This window comes from Theropithecus gelada, chromosome 6 (assembly GCF_003255815.1).
Source record: "Theropithecus gelada isolate Dixy chromosome 6, Tgel_1.0, whole genome shotgun sequence".
NCBI lineage: Eukaryota > Metazoa > Chordata > Mammalia > Primates > Cercopithecidae > Theropithecus > Theropithecus gelada.
Window position 1 is genome coordinate 79,601,852 of NC_037673.1, and position 19,185 is coordinate 79,621,036.

The 19,185-nt window shown below is 38.4% G+C and overlaps 1 protein-coding gene across 2 annotated transcripts in view; it reads right to left on the bottom strand.

Annotated features, from left to right (window-relative positions):
• Window positions 1–19,185, bottom strand: part of EDIL3 (EGF like repeats and discoidin domains 3) — a 463,034-nt gene that overhangs the window by 228,621 nt on the left and 215,228 nt on the right. For both annotated transcript variants that reach the window (XM_025387922.1, XM_025387921.1), the window contains one exon: window positions 16,920–17,048. In XM_025387922.1, the coding sequence (XP_025243707.1) occupies window positions 16,920–17,048 (129 nt within the window). The remainder of the gene's footprint in view (window positions 1–16,919; window positions 17,049–19,185) is intronic.

Sequence of the window (19,185 nt, forward strand, 5' to 3'; positions counted from 1 at the left end):
TTTTCCCACAAATCTGTTAAAACAGTTTGCAGTAAAATCCCTACATATTAAGAGAGTAAATATAAAAATAAAAATAGATATCCTAAATGATTGGGAGGAATAGGAACCTAGACTAGGATACTTACTGGATTTGAACATTAAGTTTGTCTATGTAGATAAAATAGCTTTTACAGTTCTCATTACTTGATGACGTTGGTATCTTCATACTTCAGAAATTATAAATATGTGCTTCCTTGAATTTAAATAAAATAAATTTAAAAATTCACTGGTAAAACATCCTAGCACTGAATCATTCAATAAATATTTATAGTACAGCTACCATGTGACAGGCACCCTTGGAAGATATAAGGGAAAAATCCGTACGTAAAATAGTCATATAACCCTGCCAAGTAGTGGCAAATAATCCCAACTGGTCCAGTTCAAAAGACAAGACAATTGCAATGATCTAAATTCACTATGGTGTTCTCTAGGGCTCTGCTTTGGTAGTCAAATCATAAACAAGTGTTTACTGTACTCTTGTTACTCACTCATTCATAAATTCATTTACCCAATATATTTTGAGTACCTACTATGTGCAAATCACTCTAGGTTTTGATCAGGAGTCATAGATGACTCAGGCAGAAATTATCTTTAAGCTGCCTGGAATGATGAGAAATATATAAATAAATACAAAAGAAGGGAGAAAGAATGAAGAAGTAAGTGTCTTACAAGGTTGAAAGCAAGAGGACTTTCCTGCCTGAGGAAGGAGTAGGAATCCTAGGAGAGTTTTTGGAGGACCTGGCCTGGCATTACAGATGAGCGATAAGGGCAAGGGCTTTCCAGGCACAGAAAGCAAATCAGCAAGGGCAGGACAATGGGAAATTAAGGACCTTGAAGGATGGATGGCAAGTGGCTAACTTTAGAGAACCATTCGTATATAAAGGGGTATATGAAAATAAATTCAGGAAGTTAGATCAGGGTCAGATTTTTGGCAAGAGAGTAGGTTCAGATTGTGAAGCTGGTGTCCCTAACTGTGCTTCTTGCTATTAAAATGTAAATAAAGCATACAGCTAGACTATGGTCCTCAGGAACTTTATAATCTAATATGTACATGGCTGGACAAATGTAAGATCCTTGCACTGAATTGTTCCCATATTCTTTTTTTTTTTTTTTTTTTTACCAGATGATGTTTAGAGTTCTATAAGAAAAGCAAATACACACCTGACACATATTCAGAGCCATCTCACCTATGACAAAACCATCTTCTACCTGTGTTTTACCTTTTACTTGTGACTACCATTTCTCAAGGCAGCATTTCCCACAAGGGCAACCCTTGTGCTGCATTCCTCTTCTAAGTGCTGCTAGCTCCTGCCTTCCAATATTGCTCTTGAAGGATTCACTGCCTAGGCTGTGAGAATGTAGCATTAAGGCATACACAACTGGGAAATAGTAGCTGACAATGGACTAAAGGTGTGAGAAGCAAAGCGACTCCAACGAAAACAGTGTCTTCACTGTAAACAACAAATAATGACACAAGCTCCAGCAGCAAGAGAGGCAAATGACTCTCTCGATAATCTTGATGGAAAGCACTGTTCATCTTTTAGACAAAGGATGGCACCACATGTAAGGCAACATTAACATAATCACTATTTCTGGGGACAATTCTAAGTGCTGAATAAGTGCTCGTAGACAGTTTATGCATGGGTGGCTGTCCCTCCTACTGTGTATTTGTTATTAAAACATGTGTGTGTGCAAATGCAACGGAACCCTGCACTAACCTTCAATTCCACCCACCCTTGCCTCCTACATATTTATCAATCATTTAACAATAACTCTCTCATCTTTTCTTGCTTCTGCCTCACTTTGTTTCCATCTGCCATCTCTCCTTTGCATAATAATTAAACTCCCCGTTTTGAAATTTCCATGCCACTGTCACTCCTGTCTTTCTAAGTAATTGATTTAAACAATCTTAAAAATTTTAAAAAATTATCTAACAGTTATTTGTTTAGCAATTTTTATAAACTACATGGCTCCTCATATTCACCAAAAATCTAATAAACACTGACAATCTCACAATCTGCAAAAGGAGGAGATAATGTACAGTGCTCCTCAACTTATTTGGCCATGGGCCTCTTGTTAGAGGAAGTATTATTTTTCTTCACATTAATTTTATAAGTTCTTAAAGACACATACTATTTAAGAGTTTTTGTTTGTTTGTTTGTTTGATGTTTTTCAAAGCCCAGTATCATGGGAGATAGATGGCTATTAGATAATACATTAAATGATTTATTGGTTAACACACTGAGGCTTATTCATTCGTTTGTTTACTTAACAAATATTTATCAAGCACCTATGATGAACTAGGTACTTCTTAGGCGCAGCAAATTTCAGCAGAATGTAAACAAATCAAGTCCCTGCTCTAGAAAAGATGCTTACTTTCTAAAGAGAAGAAAATTATTAAAAGATAAATATAAAATGTGGTAGATGGTGATGACTGCTAAGAAAATAAAGATGAGTAAAAGAGTAAAAGAGAGGGACAGTAAAGAGATGGTGGAGGAAGATGTTACAGAATGCTGTTGTCTTCAGGTTAGTTGGAGGAGGTCACTCTGGAAAATTCTTATTTGAGCTAAGATCTAAGAAGAAAAGGAAAAGGAGCAAGAATCATGGTTATCTAACAAAGAGGAGGCCAGGTAAAGGATCACAATGCAAAGGCCCCAGATTGGAAGCTAGACTGGCACATCTGAGGTCATCAGAGAACTGTGTGACCAAAGTAGAATCAGCAAGGTGGAGTATAGTTGGATATAAGATCAAAAGAGATGAACAGGAATGGGGCATATCAGGTTATTTTTGCTCACTATAAAGACTTTTGATTCTGCTTGAAGTGCACTACAAAACCATGGGAGGTTTTAAACACAGAAATGACTTAATACTATGTATATTTGAAGGTATCAGTCTGGATGTTGTTTTGAGAATAAATTAGGAGCAAGCGTAAAGTCAGCAAAATCATTAGGAGCACATCATAGTGCATAATGCTGCCTTAGGGAAGAAGTGAAGGTGGTAAGAGGTGATCAAAATCTGGATGTGTACTTAAACTAATCACAGAGCATGCAGGAGACATTGAGTATAGGAGTTTGATTGGAATGTGTAGAACCAGAACAATAGCATTCATGAGTTTGCTCCTTCCTTTCCCCAGACTCCCACACCCCTCCTCTCTCTCCCCTTCTTTTCCTCCTTCTCTCCCTGCCTCTCACCTCAGACACTGAGAAGGTGTACATTCTCAATTATAAGATGTTACTTTTTAAATTGGGTATCTGGTGTTTCCATCCTCTCTACTGCCTAATTTAGCTCAGATAAAATCAGTATCTATTTCTGTTTTATTTTAGTACCGATTTCTTTTACTATGATGAAAGAATACGTATTTTGAAAACCAATAATACCAAGAATGATAGTTTATCAGCATACAGCACATTTAATTGTACAAAACACTATCACATATATTAAATTGACAGGGCATCATATCAAGTGGGACCTGAGAGTAGGCAAGTGGTCCAGTTATTTCTATTCTAAAACCAAGGAAACCAAGACCTGTTATTATCATTACTTAAAGTTGATATGACTTGTTAAGAGTATAGAAGGAATGGAAGTTTAAGTCTTCTCTACATTTAAATCCTCAGCTCTTTAAACAACTATGCTGTCATTATCCAAATAAACTGCACTCACTTTATTTAGAAAAAATTAGAAACAATTCCTTTCCTTACCAACCAAAAAGCATTTTCAGATGGTCAAGGAGAGAATAATTCTCATTTGGAAATATTTCAGTTTAAGATATATCATATAAAATGATTAAAAGCTCCTGAATATTCTATTTATTTCCAAATGATACATTGCCTTAAATTTATCTAAACTTTTAGGCTATGGCATAATTATAAAATAAATTAGAATGTTGAGAGCAAAATCAATCATTCTAAAGACTGACATTAGTAAATATTACATTCTAAAGGCTGACATTAGTAAATATCCACTCTATGCAATTGTGATTTCAGATTTACTATTCAAATGTAAACGATGCTGTATTTTTCAAAATCTTTGTTGTAGTTTAGCATGTAATTACTCTTTATTTACATACTTTTGTTATAATGTTGTCTTTAAAATATACTGCATTACACTCTCATGACTTAGCTGATGTGAAAGATAAAGTAATACACAATATATCTAAAGACAACCAATTTTATGGGTCTTTTAAAGGTATCAAAAATTAAAAATTCAACATCTTAAATAGCATCGTACATATTTAAGACATTCTTTATATCTGTACATACCTATATATGTATGAACATATGTATTATTTCTCTTTAAATTTCTAGATTCTATCTCAATGATGCTATTGAAAGATAGAAAAAGTGGCAATTACAATGCACACTTGAAATTATAAGAACAATATATTACACTGCCCACATCTATAGTAAAAAGTTAGGTAAAAAGAGAAATAATTATAATGCTACTGAAATTCATTAACAAAAATATCCCATAAATATTTATGATGCTGGTCATAATTGACTTCAAACTATTTTTCAAATATGAACATTGTTCAGCTCCTCCCAAGTGTTCATTACTACCTTGGTCCAAGCCACCATCACCTCCCAGGTGGTTGCAAGGTTCCACTCTTCCACCTGAACCTATTCTTTACCATCAGCCAGAATCATTCTCCAAATAGAAATTAGTTCATTTACTCCCTTGCTGTCCACCTTCCAACAGTGTGCTTCCACAATTTCAATTCCACAACTACAATAAAACTAAAAGTCCTCTCTATGGCTTATAAGACCTTGACTATTGCTCAGGTCCTCTTTCTGCCCACCCTCTTAATCATTTACAATGCTCAAGACACATACCCATCTTAGGATTCAATACTTGCTAATCCTTGTGATTCACATGCTTGACCCCCTGACTTCATTCACATCTCTGCTTGTTACTTGGTAGGAGCAAGTTTCTTTGGCCAAGCTCTAAAACAGCACTCACACCCCTTTGTTCCATAATCTCCATTCTTACAAAACATAACAAAACGTGTTATTATGCACTGCGGTGCTGTTATTTCTAATTGAAATTTTAATTGGAATATAGATTCATATCCATTTGAAAAACTATAATACAAAGAAATACTATGTATACTTTAATCAGTTATCCTCGATGGTTAACATTTGACAAACTACAGTATAAAAACAGAACCAAAATATTGACATTACTATGAGAGTACAATCTTATTCAGATTTCTCTAGGTTTACTTATATTGATATATGTATGTAATTAGGCTCTATAAGATTGTATCACATATGTAGGTTTTTGTATGTGTCATCACAGTCAACATACTAAATGGTTCCAACACAAGGAACCTCATGTTGCCCTTTTATAACTACACTCACCTCCCTCTGTCCCTAACATCTAGAAACCACTAATCTATCCTCCATTTCTAAAACTTCATCATTTCAAAAATGTAATTAAATGGATCATCTAGTATGTATTCTCTTGGGATTGACTTTTCTTTTTCACTCAGCTTAATTTCCTGGAGATTTATCTAAGTTGTTGTATGTATCAATAGGTCCTTCATTGCATTGCTGAGTAGCAATTCCATGGTATGTATGTATCACAGTTTTTTTTAACCATTCACCTGTTGAAGGGCATCTGTGCAATTCTGTATTTTGGCTATTACAAATAAAGCTGCTATGAGTATCCAGGTATAGGTATGTGTGTGAACTTTAACTTTTTACTTATCTGGGACAATGCCCAAGAGTGTAATTGCTGGGCTGTATAGTAATGCCTGTGTCACATTTTCATTATCCTTTTCTCCATTAATCAAGTTCTATGACAGCAGAGATTTGGTTATTTTGGTTCAGTGCTATATTCCACGATCCAGATTAGTGCTTGGCACTGAGTAGGGAGTTAGTAACTTATTTGTTGTACAAGTGAGCTTCAGATCCTCATGGAGATTTATTCTCTTGTTTATCACTGCCCTTCTAGGAGAAATGAGACTGAAAAAATGATTTCCTGGGAAAGACAGTAGAGATGAGAATAAGAGAGGTGTGGCCATAGCATCTGTTCCCAAACAGCCTGAGATATCTGAACCCCAAATGAAAGAGCAGTTAAGGAAGAAAGGCTGAGCAACTGTGTTCACAAAAACATTTGGGAGGTTCTGGGAAAAGACACATGTCTTTCCAAATCCCAAGAACATAGGAAGACCCAATGCCATTAAAACGGCTAGGCTTGACCTTGACCTTAGACCATGTACAGTTTCAGTTGGCTAGATGGCCACTAACAGAGAACAGAGTAGTCTTCCCTTATCACCATGTTCAAGGTCAGAACAACAGCAGTGGCACCCTGACAAAACAGTAAGTAAGCTCTCATTAAATATTTATCAAATGGATAAATAAGTAAGTTATTTCCTGACATGGCTGGGGAAGACTTTAGGGGAGAATGAAGTCCTATCTAAGCAACTTACTTGGAAGATGATAACTAAGAGCAACAGTAATTTAGAAATCAGTACCACCTTTGGCTAGAAGGCCTAGGAAATTTGAATTACATGCAATTTTTTTTAAAAACTACATTTATAATACTATTTGTTTCAATACAAAATTATGAATTGGTTCTATTTTATTTTATTTTAATTAATTAATTTATTTATTTAGAGATGGAGTCTCATTTTGTTGCCCATTCTGGAGTGCAGTGGTGCGATCTCAGCTCACCGCAACCTCCACCTCCTGGGTTCAAGCGATTCTCCTGCCTCAGCCTCCAGAGTAGCTGGGATTACAGGCGTGCACCACCATGGCTGGTTAATTTTTGTATTTTGAGCAGAGATGGAGTTTCATCATGTTGGCCAGTTCGGTCTTGAACTCCTGACCTCAGGTGATCCGCCTGCCTCAGCCTCCCAAAGTGCAGGGATTGCAGCTGTGAGCCACCACGCCTGGCTGAATCAGTTCTAAAAGTTCTATTCTAATCAGTTCTAAAAGGCCTATTAATATAAATACACCAGCCTCATGAGTATAATCTTCTGGGGAAATGTGTCTAACATATTTTTGTTCAGAGATTATTGTTTTTCTGGCATTCATATTAAAAATAAATAAATAATAGAAAAGAGAAAATGTTTTATTGTTAGTCTAAAGTAGCAATTTTCAAATATTTTGGATTTTATACATATCTGAGTATCATAAAAATCACAAGCTTTGTGTCTATATTGGAATAGTGCATTTGTGCAAATAGCTATTATATATGTCTGCCATGACAATGCTCTTTGTTGGTTTCCAACCAAAGGAGAAAAACAAGAAAATAAAAATGCCTTAGAACTCTGGCTATTATAGATAGGTTATGGGCTAAAAGTTGTTGCAGAGGGTGGATCCGATTAAGTAAGGGTCAGATTTTAAAAGTAGTAAGCTAATATATTTTTCTGCACTGATTCTTTTAATCATTGTGGGGTTTTTGCTATAAGACAATTTCCATTATCTTAAATAAAGGTTGAATTCAATAAGGTTGTGAGTTCACACATTCAGTGTGGGATTATAATAACCTATCCCAAGCTTGATTTCTCTTTGACTATTTCTGTACTTAGTTTCTTTAAGGCATTATAACCCTTCACATATGGTACTAGAACACTGATTTTCAGTCTTAGTTGTACATTAGAATTTTCTGGGGAGGTTTTTAAACTCCTAATGTCTATTCCATAGTCCAGATAAGTCAGAATCTCTGGGGTGAGAGCCAGGCATTTGTACTTTTTATAATGCTCCAGGAGACTCTAATGTGTAGCCAAGGTTGAAAACCAGAGTTCTAGATCCACTTGCATCACTTTCATTGGGGTCCTTATTAAATAGTCAGACCTGGCTCCAAAACTATTACGTTGGAATCTCTACAGATTGGCAAGAAGAATCTGCATACTTCTATGAATCCGCATACGATTCATATGCACAACAAGTTTGAGAGCCTTTGGTTTACAGAGTTAAAGTGTTTCATACTGACCAGCAAAACCACTGGAAAGCAGGAAAATTTCTCAATTCCAGTCTGAAAATCTTCTAGGGTTGGAGACAAGTCTATTTTGGAAGTCTTTTTGGAGGTCTTTATTTCACTAATATTGTTATATAGTTTGCAAGTGTCAGTGATAACTTCAGGTAAAAATTTACAGTTTTTGAAGTGAATTCTTGGCCTGGCATGGTCATTCATACCTGTAATCCCAGCACGTTGGGAGGCCAAGGTGGGGGGATTGTTTGAGCCCAGGAGCTCAAGACCAGTCTGAGAAACATGATGAAATCCTGACTATCTAAAAAATACAAAAATTAGCTCAGCGTGGTGGCACACCTATGGTCCCAGCTACTTGGGAGGCTGAGGTGGGAAGATCATTTGAGCCCAGCAAATGGAGGTTGCAGTGAGCAAGGACTGCACACCACTGCACTCCAGCCTGGGTGATAGAGAGAAACTTTGTCTTCAAAAAACAAAACAAAAACGAAACACACACACACAAAAGAAAGAAAAAGAGGAAAGAATGAGATGAATTCTTCATTAGAGAATATCGGTTTTCTATTGGAAAAGTATACTGTACAACCTCCAGTGTACCGTAGATACACCTGATAGCAATAACTTAAGCATATCCTAAGAATGACCCTGCATGGCACATGCACCCAACAACAATGACAAGCTAGGTAGAGGTTGCCAGTTGGAGGGCATTAAGTGAAAAATACTGTATTAACTGCATGCTTTCTGCAGGCAGTGGTGGCTCTCCTGTCCAGCCTACTGCCACTGACCAGCACCCTATGTAATTTCCCCATGATATACCCTGTCTCCTTTGCTGACTTTGGGTTTGCTCTTCAGCCTCTCAAACCCAGTGCCATCCCTACTAAACGGAGGTCCAGCATGACAACAGGAGGTAAGAAAACTCCATGAGTGCCCAGAAGATAGGATCTGAGAAGGAAAAATCTGAGATAAATCCTAGGCTGGCCATGCATGTCTATGTGGGGCCTGGTAGCTGCTATACTTGATGGATGGGGCCCAGCGCTTGAGTATGGAGGTGCCTTGAAAACGCTGAATGGTCTGGAAGAGTTGTTGCAGGGTGTGATCTGACTGAGTGAGGGTCAGATGCCTGAGCTGTGGGAGTTATAGTTGGCTGGCGGCTTCTGACGCTGCTCCAAGCAGCCATAGAGGCCGAGCTCATGGTGCAGGTGAGGGTCTGCCAGTTGCAGGACGAGTTGTGACTACAAAGAGGTGCCAGACAAAATGGAGACCCTAGCTTGTCAGGTAGCCTGTATGAAGAGTCACCAACTCCCCTGCACCCACTGGAAGCAGAGTCGCACGACTGCCGCCACCCCTGCCCCTCCCCTATCCCCCGGAAGACAGCAGCACACCACAATGTGGGACGACCCCACTGTAGAATTGGTGGACATAAAAAATGGGTTCAGGCAGAAGGGTAGAGAGTCAATGATGGGGTGGCTTTTCCATCTGTAGAACATGGAGGCAGAAGCTATTATACTCTCCAGACCTGAGATGAGTAAAATGGCAAAATGGCGTCTATCACAAACCACCCGACCTTGACGCAGCACCTTTGTGGTGCCAGTAATGGCGATGGGGCCATCCCCCTCCTAAGCTGGGTGAGTGTTGCTGCAAGGTAGCCAGGGCAAGTGAGGGAGACGTCCCCACGTGGCCTTTGTGATGACAAACTATGGAGGAATTGCAGGGCGCTCCTCCAGGAATTAGGAGTGAAGCATGCTATCTATGCTCAGCATTGCCAAGGTCCCAGCAATGAACTTTTCTTGCTGGCATAAAAGGCACCATCTAAGAGTCCCTGCCAAACCAAAGGGATGGTGCACTTGTCTGTGGGTGTGGTTGTTGGCGGGGGGTGGTGGTGCACTGCTGGGATGAAAGACAAAGGAGACCAGGGAAAGGACACAGTTGAGGGGCCCACCAGGGTGGCCTGTTGAAGACATGGCATGGCATGCTAGCAGGAATGCCTACTGTGAGGGTGGAGATAGCCTGATGCTGTCTTGGTCAGACTATGGCAGAAGCTCAAGCTAGAACAGAGGTTCTCTAAAGAGCCTCAGGCTCAGTCCACCCCCTCTGCTGCAGAGGGATGGCACGAGTAGGCACCTTTGGACTTGGATGAAGGCCAAGGCTTCAAAATTTTGATGGAAGCAATGGTGGCTAGGGTGTCTGAGGACCAGAGGTCATATGTAGAACTAACTATACACTGGACACCTAAGAATAGGCTGTGCTTGCCCTAGTGGATACTAGAGTAGAATGCACTCTCATGTATGGTAACATTAATCATTTCCAAGGGTCTATAACAGAAATAGATAGTTATGGAATGGAGGGGGTACCTATTTTCCATTGCACTGATGATATGCTGGTTTCTAAGTTTTTTTCCAGCCTGTCGGCTGCAGCCCCCACCTTGTTGTCCCACTAGGCAAATGGAGGATGGATGGTTGATGCAGAAAGGGTCCAAAGTTCAGGCTTTTTGGTCAGGTGCTTGGGTGTCATCTGGTTAAATGGTAGGCAGCTAACCTCTTCACTGACTGGGCATAGGCTGTGGCCTCTCTCTCAAACAAGACAGACTGTTAGGCCTATGGAGAGCTGCCACTCTCCACCATGGGCCTGCCATGGCATGTCCAGGATCAACTCCCAAGTGCTTGGAAGAACTATCTTTGCAGTGTGATTGTTATTTGTTTTTTTGTTATAGTTTGTATTGCTGCTGCCACATCTGGCAGCAATGCTCCTCTGCATACCTGGTGCTGGGGAAATCACAGAAGAATGATATGATAAAAATGTGAGGGCCATTCAAGGAGATGCTGAGCTGAGGTGTATGGTAAATGCACCTGATAGCAATAACATCTTAAGCTAGGTTGAGATTGCCAGGTGAAGGGTGTTAAGTGAAATGCTATTTACACTGTATGCTTTCTGTAGATGGTGGCAGCTCTGTCCAGCCTGCTGCTACTGGACCACACTGCATGTAACCTCCATGTCTCAATAAACCCCATGTCTCATTGCCTCGTTCTGGGTCTCTTCTCTGGCCTCTCAAAGTGGTGCCATCCCCACCGACATTAACGGCAATCCAACACAACAAAAAGCTAAAAGAAGCCATCAAATTAAAATTACAAAGAGTAACTTAAAGTAAGAATTAATGATAAGAGGAATTCTAGAAAAGCATGGAGGTACATAGTGTGCCTGAGCCTCCCCTGCCTTACAACACCAAATGTTTCCTAAAATAATTATAATTGTTTTTAAAGGAAGGGAAAAAGTAAAGATCAGTAGGAATCCCCATTATATTTTAAAGTATTAGTCCATTAGGCATACCTAACTTTTCTTGTAAAGTATGTTCGGAAAGACTTCATCTGATCTTAACAAACATCTGTTTAGAGAAGCAGGACAAAGGATTGTTAATGGCAGTTTTTAAAGAACTGTTATTTCCACACTCAATGGTGGAAGTTCTCAGTCAGTGCTTGTTGAAGTGAACTGATTTACTGGATGAGAAACCTTAGGCACAGATCCATTATATGCCAACTGATGCTTCATCAACTCACCAAGATAGAGCTGCATCAGAAACTCAGGTCTGACCAGAATTCCTCCCCTCACAGCATGGATCCTCCAGTATCATTTGGAGATTGAAGGTAGTGGTAATTCCTTAGGTCAGTAATCCTCAAGTTTGCTGTATTGAAGGATCATATGGATGCTTTTAACTAAATTCAGGGTACCAACCAAAAATTCTGATTCAATAGAACTGAAGTGGGGCCAGTAATCTACATGTTTAACAAATGTAACATAGAAGACAAAGCATGTAATTGCCAAATATGTGATTAATGCAATTAAGAATGATCATGAAAACAGCAAATATCATTGATAAACTCTGAGAAAAGTGAAATATGGAAGTTACAAATGGGACTCATGACCCCAATAAATATTGGTTAAACGTGTGACTGCATTAATCACTAATATAAAATTAAGACCAAACTGACTTAAAGTAGTTAGAATATACAAAAAGAGGGAAGTTTTTGATTGTTTTTTTCTGGCCAACTTTATCGGTGGTAAATATACATATATGTGTGTGTGTGTGTGTGTGTGTGTGTGTGTGTGTGTGTGTATGGAAGCCTTCTATCTTGAGCTAATGTGATAACATGGGCCAATTCTCTTAAACTGTCCTGTTTCTTTCCAGGCTCAGTGGGCTCCCAGATCAGCCTTCCTTTCTTGAAAAGTAGGAACAAAGAAAATGTGTTCTTAAAATGACTCAAAGTCTGTGGAGCTGTGCAAAGGTAAAGAAGAACATATAGCATGCCTTCTGTGGGAAGATGGGAAAGAGTTCTGGGAGTGAAGAAACAGCCTTTCCCTATGGCATTACATTTGTTACCAGGCAATAAATAAAATATAATCACTCTAGCCAGTCCCAAATGCAGCCACCAGCACAAAACTGCTTGCTTAAAAATGCTTTTCAAAAGTTTGACCTGTAGACAATTTTGGTGCTCAATTCATTCTATAATTTACACACACAGAGATGTATGTGTATATATATATGTGTCTGTGTGTGTGTGTGTGTGTGTATGCCTATGTATGAGTACATGCATATGTGTGTTTCACATTCTTCTATGGCATTTGAAAATACACGTGTGTGTGTGTGTGTATATATATATATATATATATATATATATAAATGTGGTAATTCTATACCAAATCCAATACTAATCATTATTCTTATAAAGTTATAACCTTGTGCTACTTTCATTACCATAAAAAGGACATCTAACAGCTGAAATCCAAAACACAATGAGTGCTGGTAAGGATGTAAAACACAGGGACTCTCAGACATTGCTGGTGAGGATACAAAACGGCCACGTGGGAGACCATTTGAAGGTTCTTTTACAAAATTGAATGTTCTTTTACCATAAGATCTAGAAATTGCACTACTAGGTATTTACCCAAATGAGTTGAAAACTTATGTCCACACAAAAACCTGCCCTGAATGTCTATAGCAGCTTTATTTATAATTGCCCAAAACTAGAAGTAACCAAGATATTCTTCAAATGCTGAATTTATAAACAAACTATGATACACCCATAAAATGGATTAATATTCAGAGGTAAAAGTAAATAAACTATTAAGTCCTAAAAACACACAGAGGAAACTTAATATCAGTCTTAAAAGGCTACATACTATGTGATTTCAATTACATGACATTCCAGAAAAGGAAAAACTACAGAGACAGTAAAACGATCCGTGGTTGCAAAGGTTGAGATAAGTAGGAAATGATACACAGGTGTACAGGGGATTTTTAGTTTAGCGAATCTGTTCTGTATGACACTGTGATGGTAGATACATGATATTATACATATTTCAAATCCCATAGAACTATACAATACAAAGAGTGAACCCTAAACTATGGCCTTTAGTAATAAGGTATCAGTACTGGTTCATCAATGATAGCAAATGTACCACAGCAATGAGAGATGTTAATAAGGGAAATTATGTAGGAGGAGGGATATACGTGACTCTGTACTTTCTGCTCGATTTTTTGGTAAACTTAAAACTGCTCTAAAAATTAAGTCTATTAATGATAAAATCCCAAAATCATTTTTAAAAGCATATGTAGGTAATAATGCTGATGCTGGAAATATTTTTTCTAATTTGTCACATATTGATAAAATAGTTGTTAAAATAGATCTATTAGCTATATATTTGTCACTCCTGCATCATGAAATTTAAAGTTCTTTAAATGTCTAGCTATTTTCCAAAAGACATTTAGTTAACATTCTGTCATATAGGACAAAATTTAAAAGTCCCCTCAACATAGCTGTCTGAAGAATTGTTTAAATTTCTTTTTCCAAATGAAATGTTCACGCTATATTTGTATAACTCTCATTTTTATTAATTTTCAGTATAGTTTTGCTTTTCACAAACCTTAAATATTTTGCCTATATTTATTGTTACATAACTGAACGTGACAGTTGCTCAGCTATGAAACTATCACTTTTGGCTATTCAAAGCTTTATGCAATATTTCTCAAATTTCAATGTGTATGAGAGTTAACTGGGAATTATTTTGAAATACAGATTCTGATTCAGTTGATTTCAGGTGATGCCTGTTTATCTGCATTTCTAATAAACTTCCTGAAGATCCTGATGCACGAGCACATTTTGAATAGCAAGGTTCTAAATATCTAGGTCATAAAACTGTTACCACCATGAAAAACAAACCCAGATACCTAGCAATCCTTGCAAGAGTTTAAAGAGCTGTTTTTCTGTTTATCCTAGCTGAGGAAGCTTCCAGGGCCCCTAGCACTTCTATAGCTGCTTTCTCTATATATCATCCCTTTCAATTTCATCTATAAAGAGGAAGGCTTGCTAACCTTTGTACAGTGAGTAAGCTATCCATTTATTCATAATACTCATGGTTTATATGAACCAAAGACCATCTATTTCCACTTCAATTCTCCAATTTGTATGTCTGAAATCACAGAAAGATCAAATGACCGGCTCAGGGTCACTTATTTAATAACTGTAAAGGTCAGGTCTCAAATCTAGGTTTCTGCTTCCAAATCCAGTCCTTTTTCCTCTGTTTTCTGTTGCTTCTAATGATGCAATGAAGAAAATAGGGACTAGGTGGTTTAGACAACAAAATCTAAGTTCTGAATTGAATCTCTCAGCCTTGGGCTTCCCACTGCAATTCCTGACATGGGTTTAAAATATTGTTGTAGGGGTGGTCAGATGTATTAAGGGGAAAGATTTCTTTGTGCTTTGAAGTAACTCTTGAAATTCAATAAAATTATATGAATTTATAAGTTTGTTTGAATATAGTATGAAGCTATGAGATAAAAGACTTGGATTTTCCACCATGGAGAATGGGGAAAAAATTATTTATTTATTCTGTTTTCCCACACCTGATAGTCCTCTAGAAAGAATTCACGGCCAACTATGTGTAGGAGTCAGACGCAGGTGGACACATACCTGCTAACACCCTTCTGGAGCAGCCTCACTTATATAACCAAAAAAAAAAAAAAAAAGGCAAAAGATGACTCGATGTCTTCAATGGGACTTCCAGGCCATTAAAGATAACTAAAACTAACCTGACCTTCCCAACATAAAGAAAACAAGGTCTAGAGACTTGAAAACAATTTTGTACCACTGTATAGATATTTTTAATTAGAACTAACATTTAAAGTTTCCTAACTCTTGGTTTAAGGGCAGGCCTCAACTTCACTCTGACTTCAACAGTAAGTCATGGTGGGAGAGTTAATAAATGTGAACTACTTAAGTGACATCAGGGTTCTACACATGTCTTCCACATATTGTCCTTCCAAATAGAGATATATTCTAACAGTAAGCCTTTAAGTATACTTGTACTTTAAGTATAAAGCCTTTACACACTCTCACCTACTGCCTCCTGGATCCCATACAAAAACAGGAAGTTAGGATAATATGACCTTAGATATAAGACTTGCTTCTGAACACTGGACAGCAGCCCATCATGAAAATCCGATTCTTCCAGAGGCATCCTCTGTAAGCGTGTGTGCTGTACACAGGAAGCTCAGAATTAAGGGGCTCCATTGGGGTGGCCAGTCTGTTTCCTTCTGGGCACTGCTTCTGATACCACATCACAAGGTAAGTAAGGGTAAGTAATACTGTCTTCATGGGATTAAGTGAACGTCAAGGTTCCTGAGATTCTGGGCTCCTATCTCTATCTTTCCAGGGCTGTTTTGAAGTGTCCATGTGTGAAGGCTGAGCAGTGATGCTACCATCAGGGAGACCTAGCCTTGGCACCTCTGGGCCCAACCTGAGAAACATCCACAGCCTTTCATTTCTTTGTTGGTGATCTGAGCTTTTAGGGACAATTACAAGCAGTTTAGATGGCAGTTGTACAAAGCACACATGCCCATGCACTACAATAGGTTTCTATGGAAATTCTACAGACTTTTGGCCATGGCATGTCTCCAGAAAAGTACAAGATACTCCCAAAATCACAGAGCCAGAAGGTGCTCTGTTTTTACTGATGCTTGGATATCCAGCTCTAGCTGACAAATCCAGCTTTGCCTTATCGTTCTTAATACCATTGTCTTACCCATCGATACAGTAATCATGGCTTGCCTATTCCTTCCTCACTCTTCCTACTATGTGTCATTCCCCTGTCTCTGATCAACATTCTGTCCCTCCTTCAAGACTCAGCTCACATGTGGCAACCTCTGTGAGAAATCTCCCTGACAGCTTAGAGTTGGCTGTGGCCCCTCTGCTTGCTGAACACCTACAGCACTAAGGCACCACACTATTCATTTGGCATTTATGTTCATCCCTCCTTCTAAGAAGAAATCATCACTAGTGGGATCTATTTTCTTTAACCTTCCAAGATAAATAAGAATTGGGATTAAACAAAGAAGTACAGGTAGTATACTTGTTGAGCATTCAAAGATTTTCACACTAAAAATGCCAACATGTAAGAAGGAGAAAAATGGCTTAAGGGCAGGGTGGCAGTTTTCTTTTCTTTTTTTTTTTTTTTTTTTTTTTTTNTGGCTTAAGGGCAGGGTGGCAGTTTTCTTTTCTTTTTTTTTTTTTTTTTTTTTTTTCTGGGTATCATCTCTGAACCTAATCACCAGAATAATTTTTGGAAAACTTAAAGGATGTGACTTTAGGACAAATATGAAAGAGACGACAGGTATCAGTTTAATGTCAAGTGCAACTTTTGGCAAGGATAGTGGAGCATTAATAAAAAGGGCTGACCAGAAGACTACAAGCCTCCCATGCCACTGGGAGGACTGAAACAGTCTAGGAATCCTCCGCTGTGGCCATGGTGTAATCCATGGGAGAGAAGCAGCATTAGCCAAATGCCAGGGCTCTCTTCTGCTTCTAAGATTCTATGATTCTACTACAAACAAGAATGACTATGGCTTGTATACTTTGTAATCAATAATAATAAAAGCAAGATGACTATGAATAACTTACTGTGCTGACAGTGAATCCCATTAAATCCTTGGGGACATTTACAAACATAGCCTATGAATGTGTCACCTCGGTATGCTTCACTTATTTCACAGGTTCCTCCATTATGGCATGGATTAGGAATGCAGGGACCTGAAAGACAGAACAAAATATTTCTGCTTGATGCATATTCTTAAAAGTCAGCATTAGGTCAACATCTTACAATTAATAATTTTACTGAAAAAAGTGTTCTGGATATTAGTAGCATAGGAAATGTACTGGTTGTATGAGCTCTGGAGACTAATGGCCTGGGTTTGGATCTTGGTTTTACCACTTCATAGTCATGCAGTCTTGAGATATATACATACCTCTTCTCTGTGCCTGTTTCCTTTTCTGTTAAATGTCAATACTAAAACATTTGCCTTAAGAGGTTATAATACAGATGAAAAGAGTTCATACATATAAAATACCCAGAACAGTGTCTGTCACTTGTAAAGCACTCGAAAAATTATTAGTAGTAAATTAGATATTAAAATTTCTGAATTGTAGGATACTCCTGTGTGTTTCAAAGTAATACTGTGTGTTTAAAAAGTAAGTATAATAATAATATAAAAATAAAAATAAAAAAATTTAAAACGTAATACTGAATAGCAATTTTTCTGGAGTTGCATTCACAACTCTACAATTTTTTGTCCCCTGCTGGTGCAAGTAGCATATGGCTGTAACCACACAAACCAAGTGAATTGGATAGCTGGTTGCAAAGCTTTTATAGACTATGAGTTTATGGTGGAACATACCTCCGGGGAAGCATATTTTCTGCCAATCTAAAAGAAGCAGTTCATCAAAAGTTGCATACTTAGAGAAGAGGGGCTGATGGCCATTTTTAAACTTTGAGAAAGTAACAGCAGATTATTTAGTAACTGTGGCTGCTAATGAAAGTGTGGTGCTGCTCAGAGCTCTCTTGGAGAAAACCAGCTGCCAGGAGTGTGGTTAGCTGACAACATCCAACTACTGAACCACAGGATCTGCTGTGGCAGCATTTATTTCAAGGCCAGGCTCCCCAGCCAAAAACTAAATACCAAAGGGGCATAGAGTTAGCTGGGCCAGTCATGCCTGACCTGGGATTTCTCTAATGAACATTCTGTACTCTGAGGGGTGCCCCACTGGTGTGGCTGAGATTTTTCTTAAAACCATAGAAGTTTGAGACTTTTTCTATGCAATGTTCTCTCCTTCCTTTTCTCCCTTCAAAGTGACAGGCTGTGTCACAGTCTGTAGGCTCATCCTATCTACTCTTGCTCTCTCTCCCCTTTGTCCATCACAGACATTCCCCCCCTAAAAATCTTTAACACTTTTAATTCTTATTGTCTTCTTCCTGCAGGATGTTAATTGACTCAGGACAGAATCCAGACTTGAGATCGTGAAGAAGGGAAGAGTCAAGCTGAAGGAAGGAAAAGTTCTCCCTGGGAGGTGAAAAAAGACAAATACAAAAAACTATAGTTTTCTCTAATTTAGTCTGTACTTATTTTAATTGGAGACAGTAGAACATATTTATAAGGAAAAGAAAAGCCAGTGAAGAGGAAGTTAAGATGTACATATTAGGAAAGGAAAGCAAGGATAATTAAACTAAGTGTCTGACTATGTATGAAGAGGTGATTTTGAGAGCCCTGGAAGATTAGTTCAGAAAAGGAGTGAGTGTGTTCAGCTGAAACAAGAAGCAAGGTAGAAGAGCTGGACAAATGAATAATAATAACTTGAGGCAACTGGATTGGGGCAAGGGTATTGAACAGAGAGTGCTATAGCGAATGACTCCTCCTGCATGGGTCAAAACCACTTAAAAAACAAGAGCTGGACGAGGTGGTGCACACCTGTAATCTCAGCACTTTGGGAGGCTGAGGCAGGCAGGCTGCTTGAGCCCAGGAGTTCGAGACAAGCCTGGGCAACATGGCAAAACACCGCTTCTACAAAAAATACAAACGAAAAAAATCCAGGCATGGTGCTGTGCACCTATAGTCCCAGCTACTTAGGAGACTGAGGTGGAAGAATTGCTTGAGCCTGGGAGGTTGAGGCTGCTATGAGTTAAGATTACACCACTGCACACCAGCCTGTGTGACAGAATGAGACCCTGTCTCAAAAAAGTAAAAGTTAAAAAATAAAATAAAAGTATGAGGAGAAAAAAAAAATCACCATCATCACTTGAAGCACTGCAATCGGATCTCAACCATGGGTGAGGACTTAGAAGGTAGGCAAGTTTGTCCTGCACTGGGGCAAGATTTTATGAATCTATTTCTTC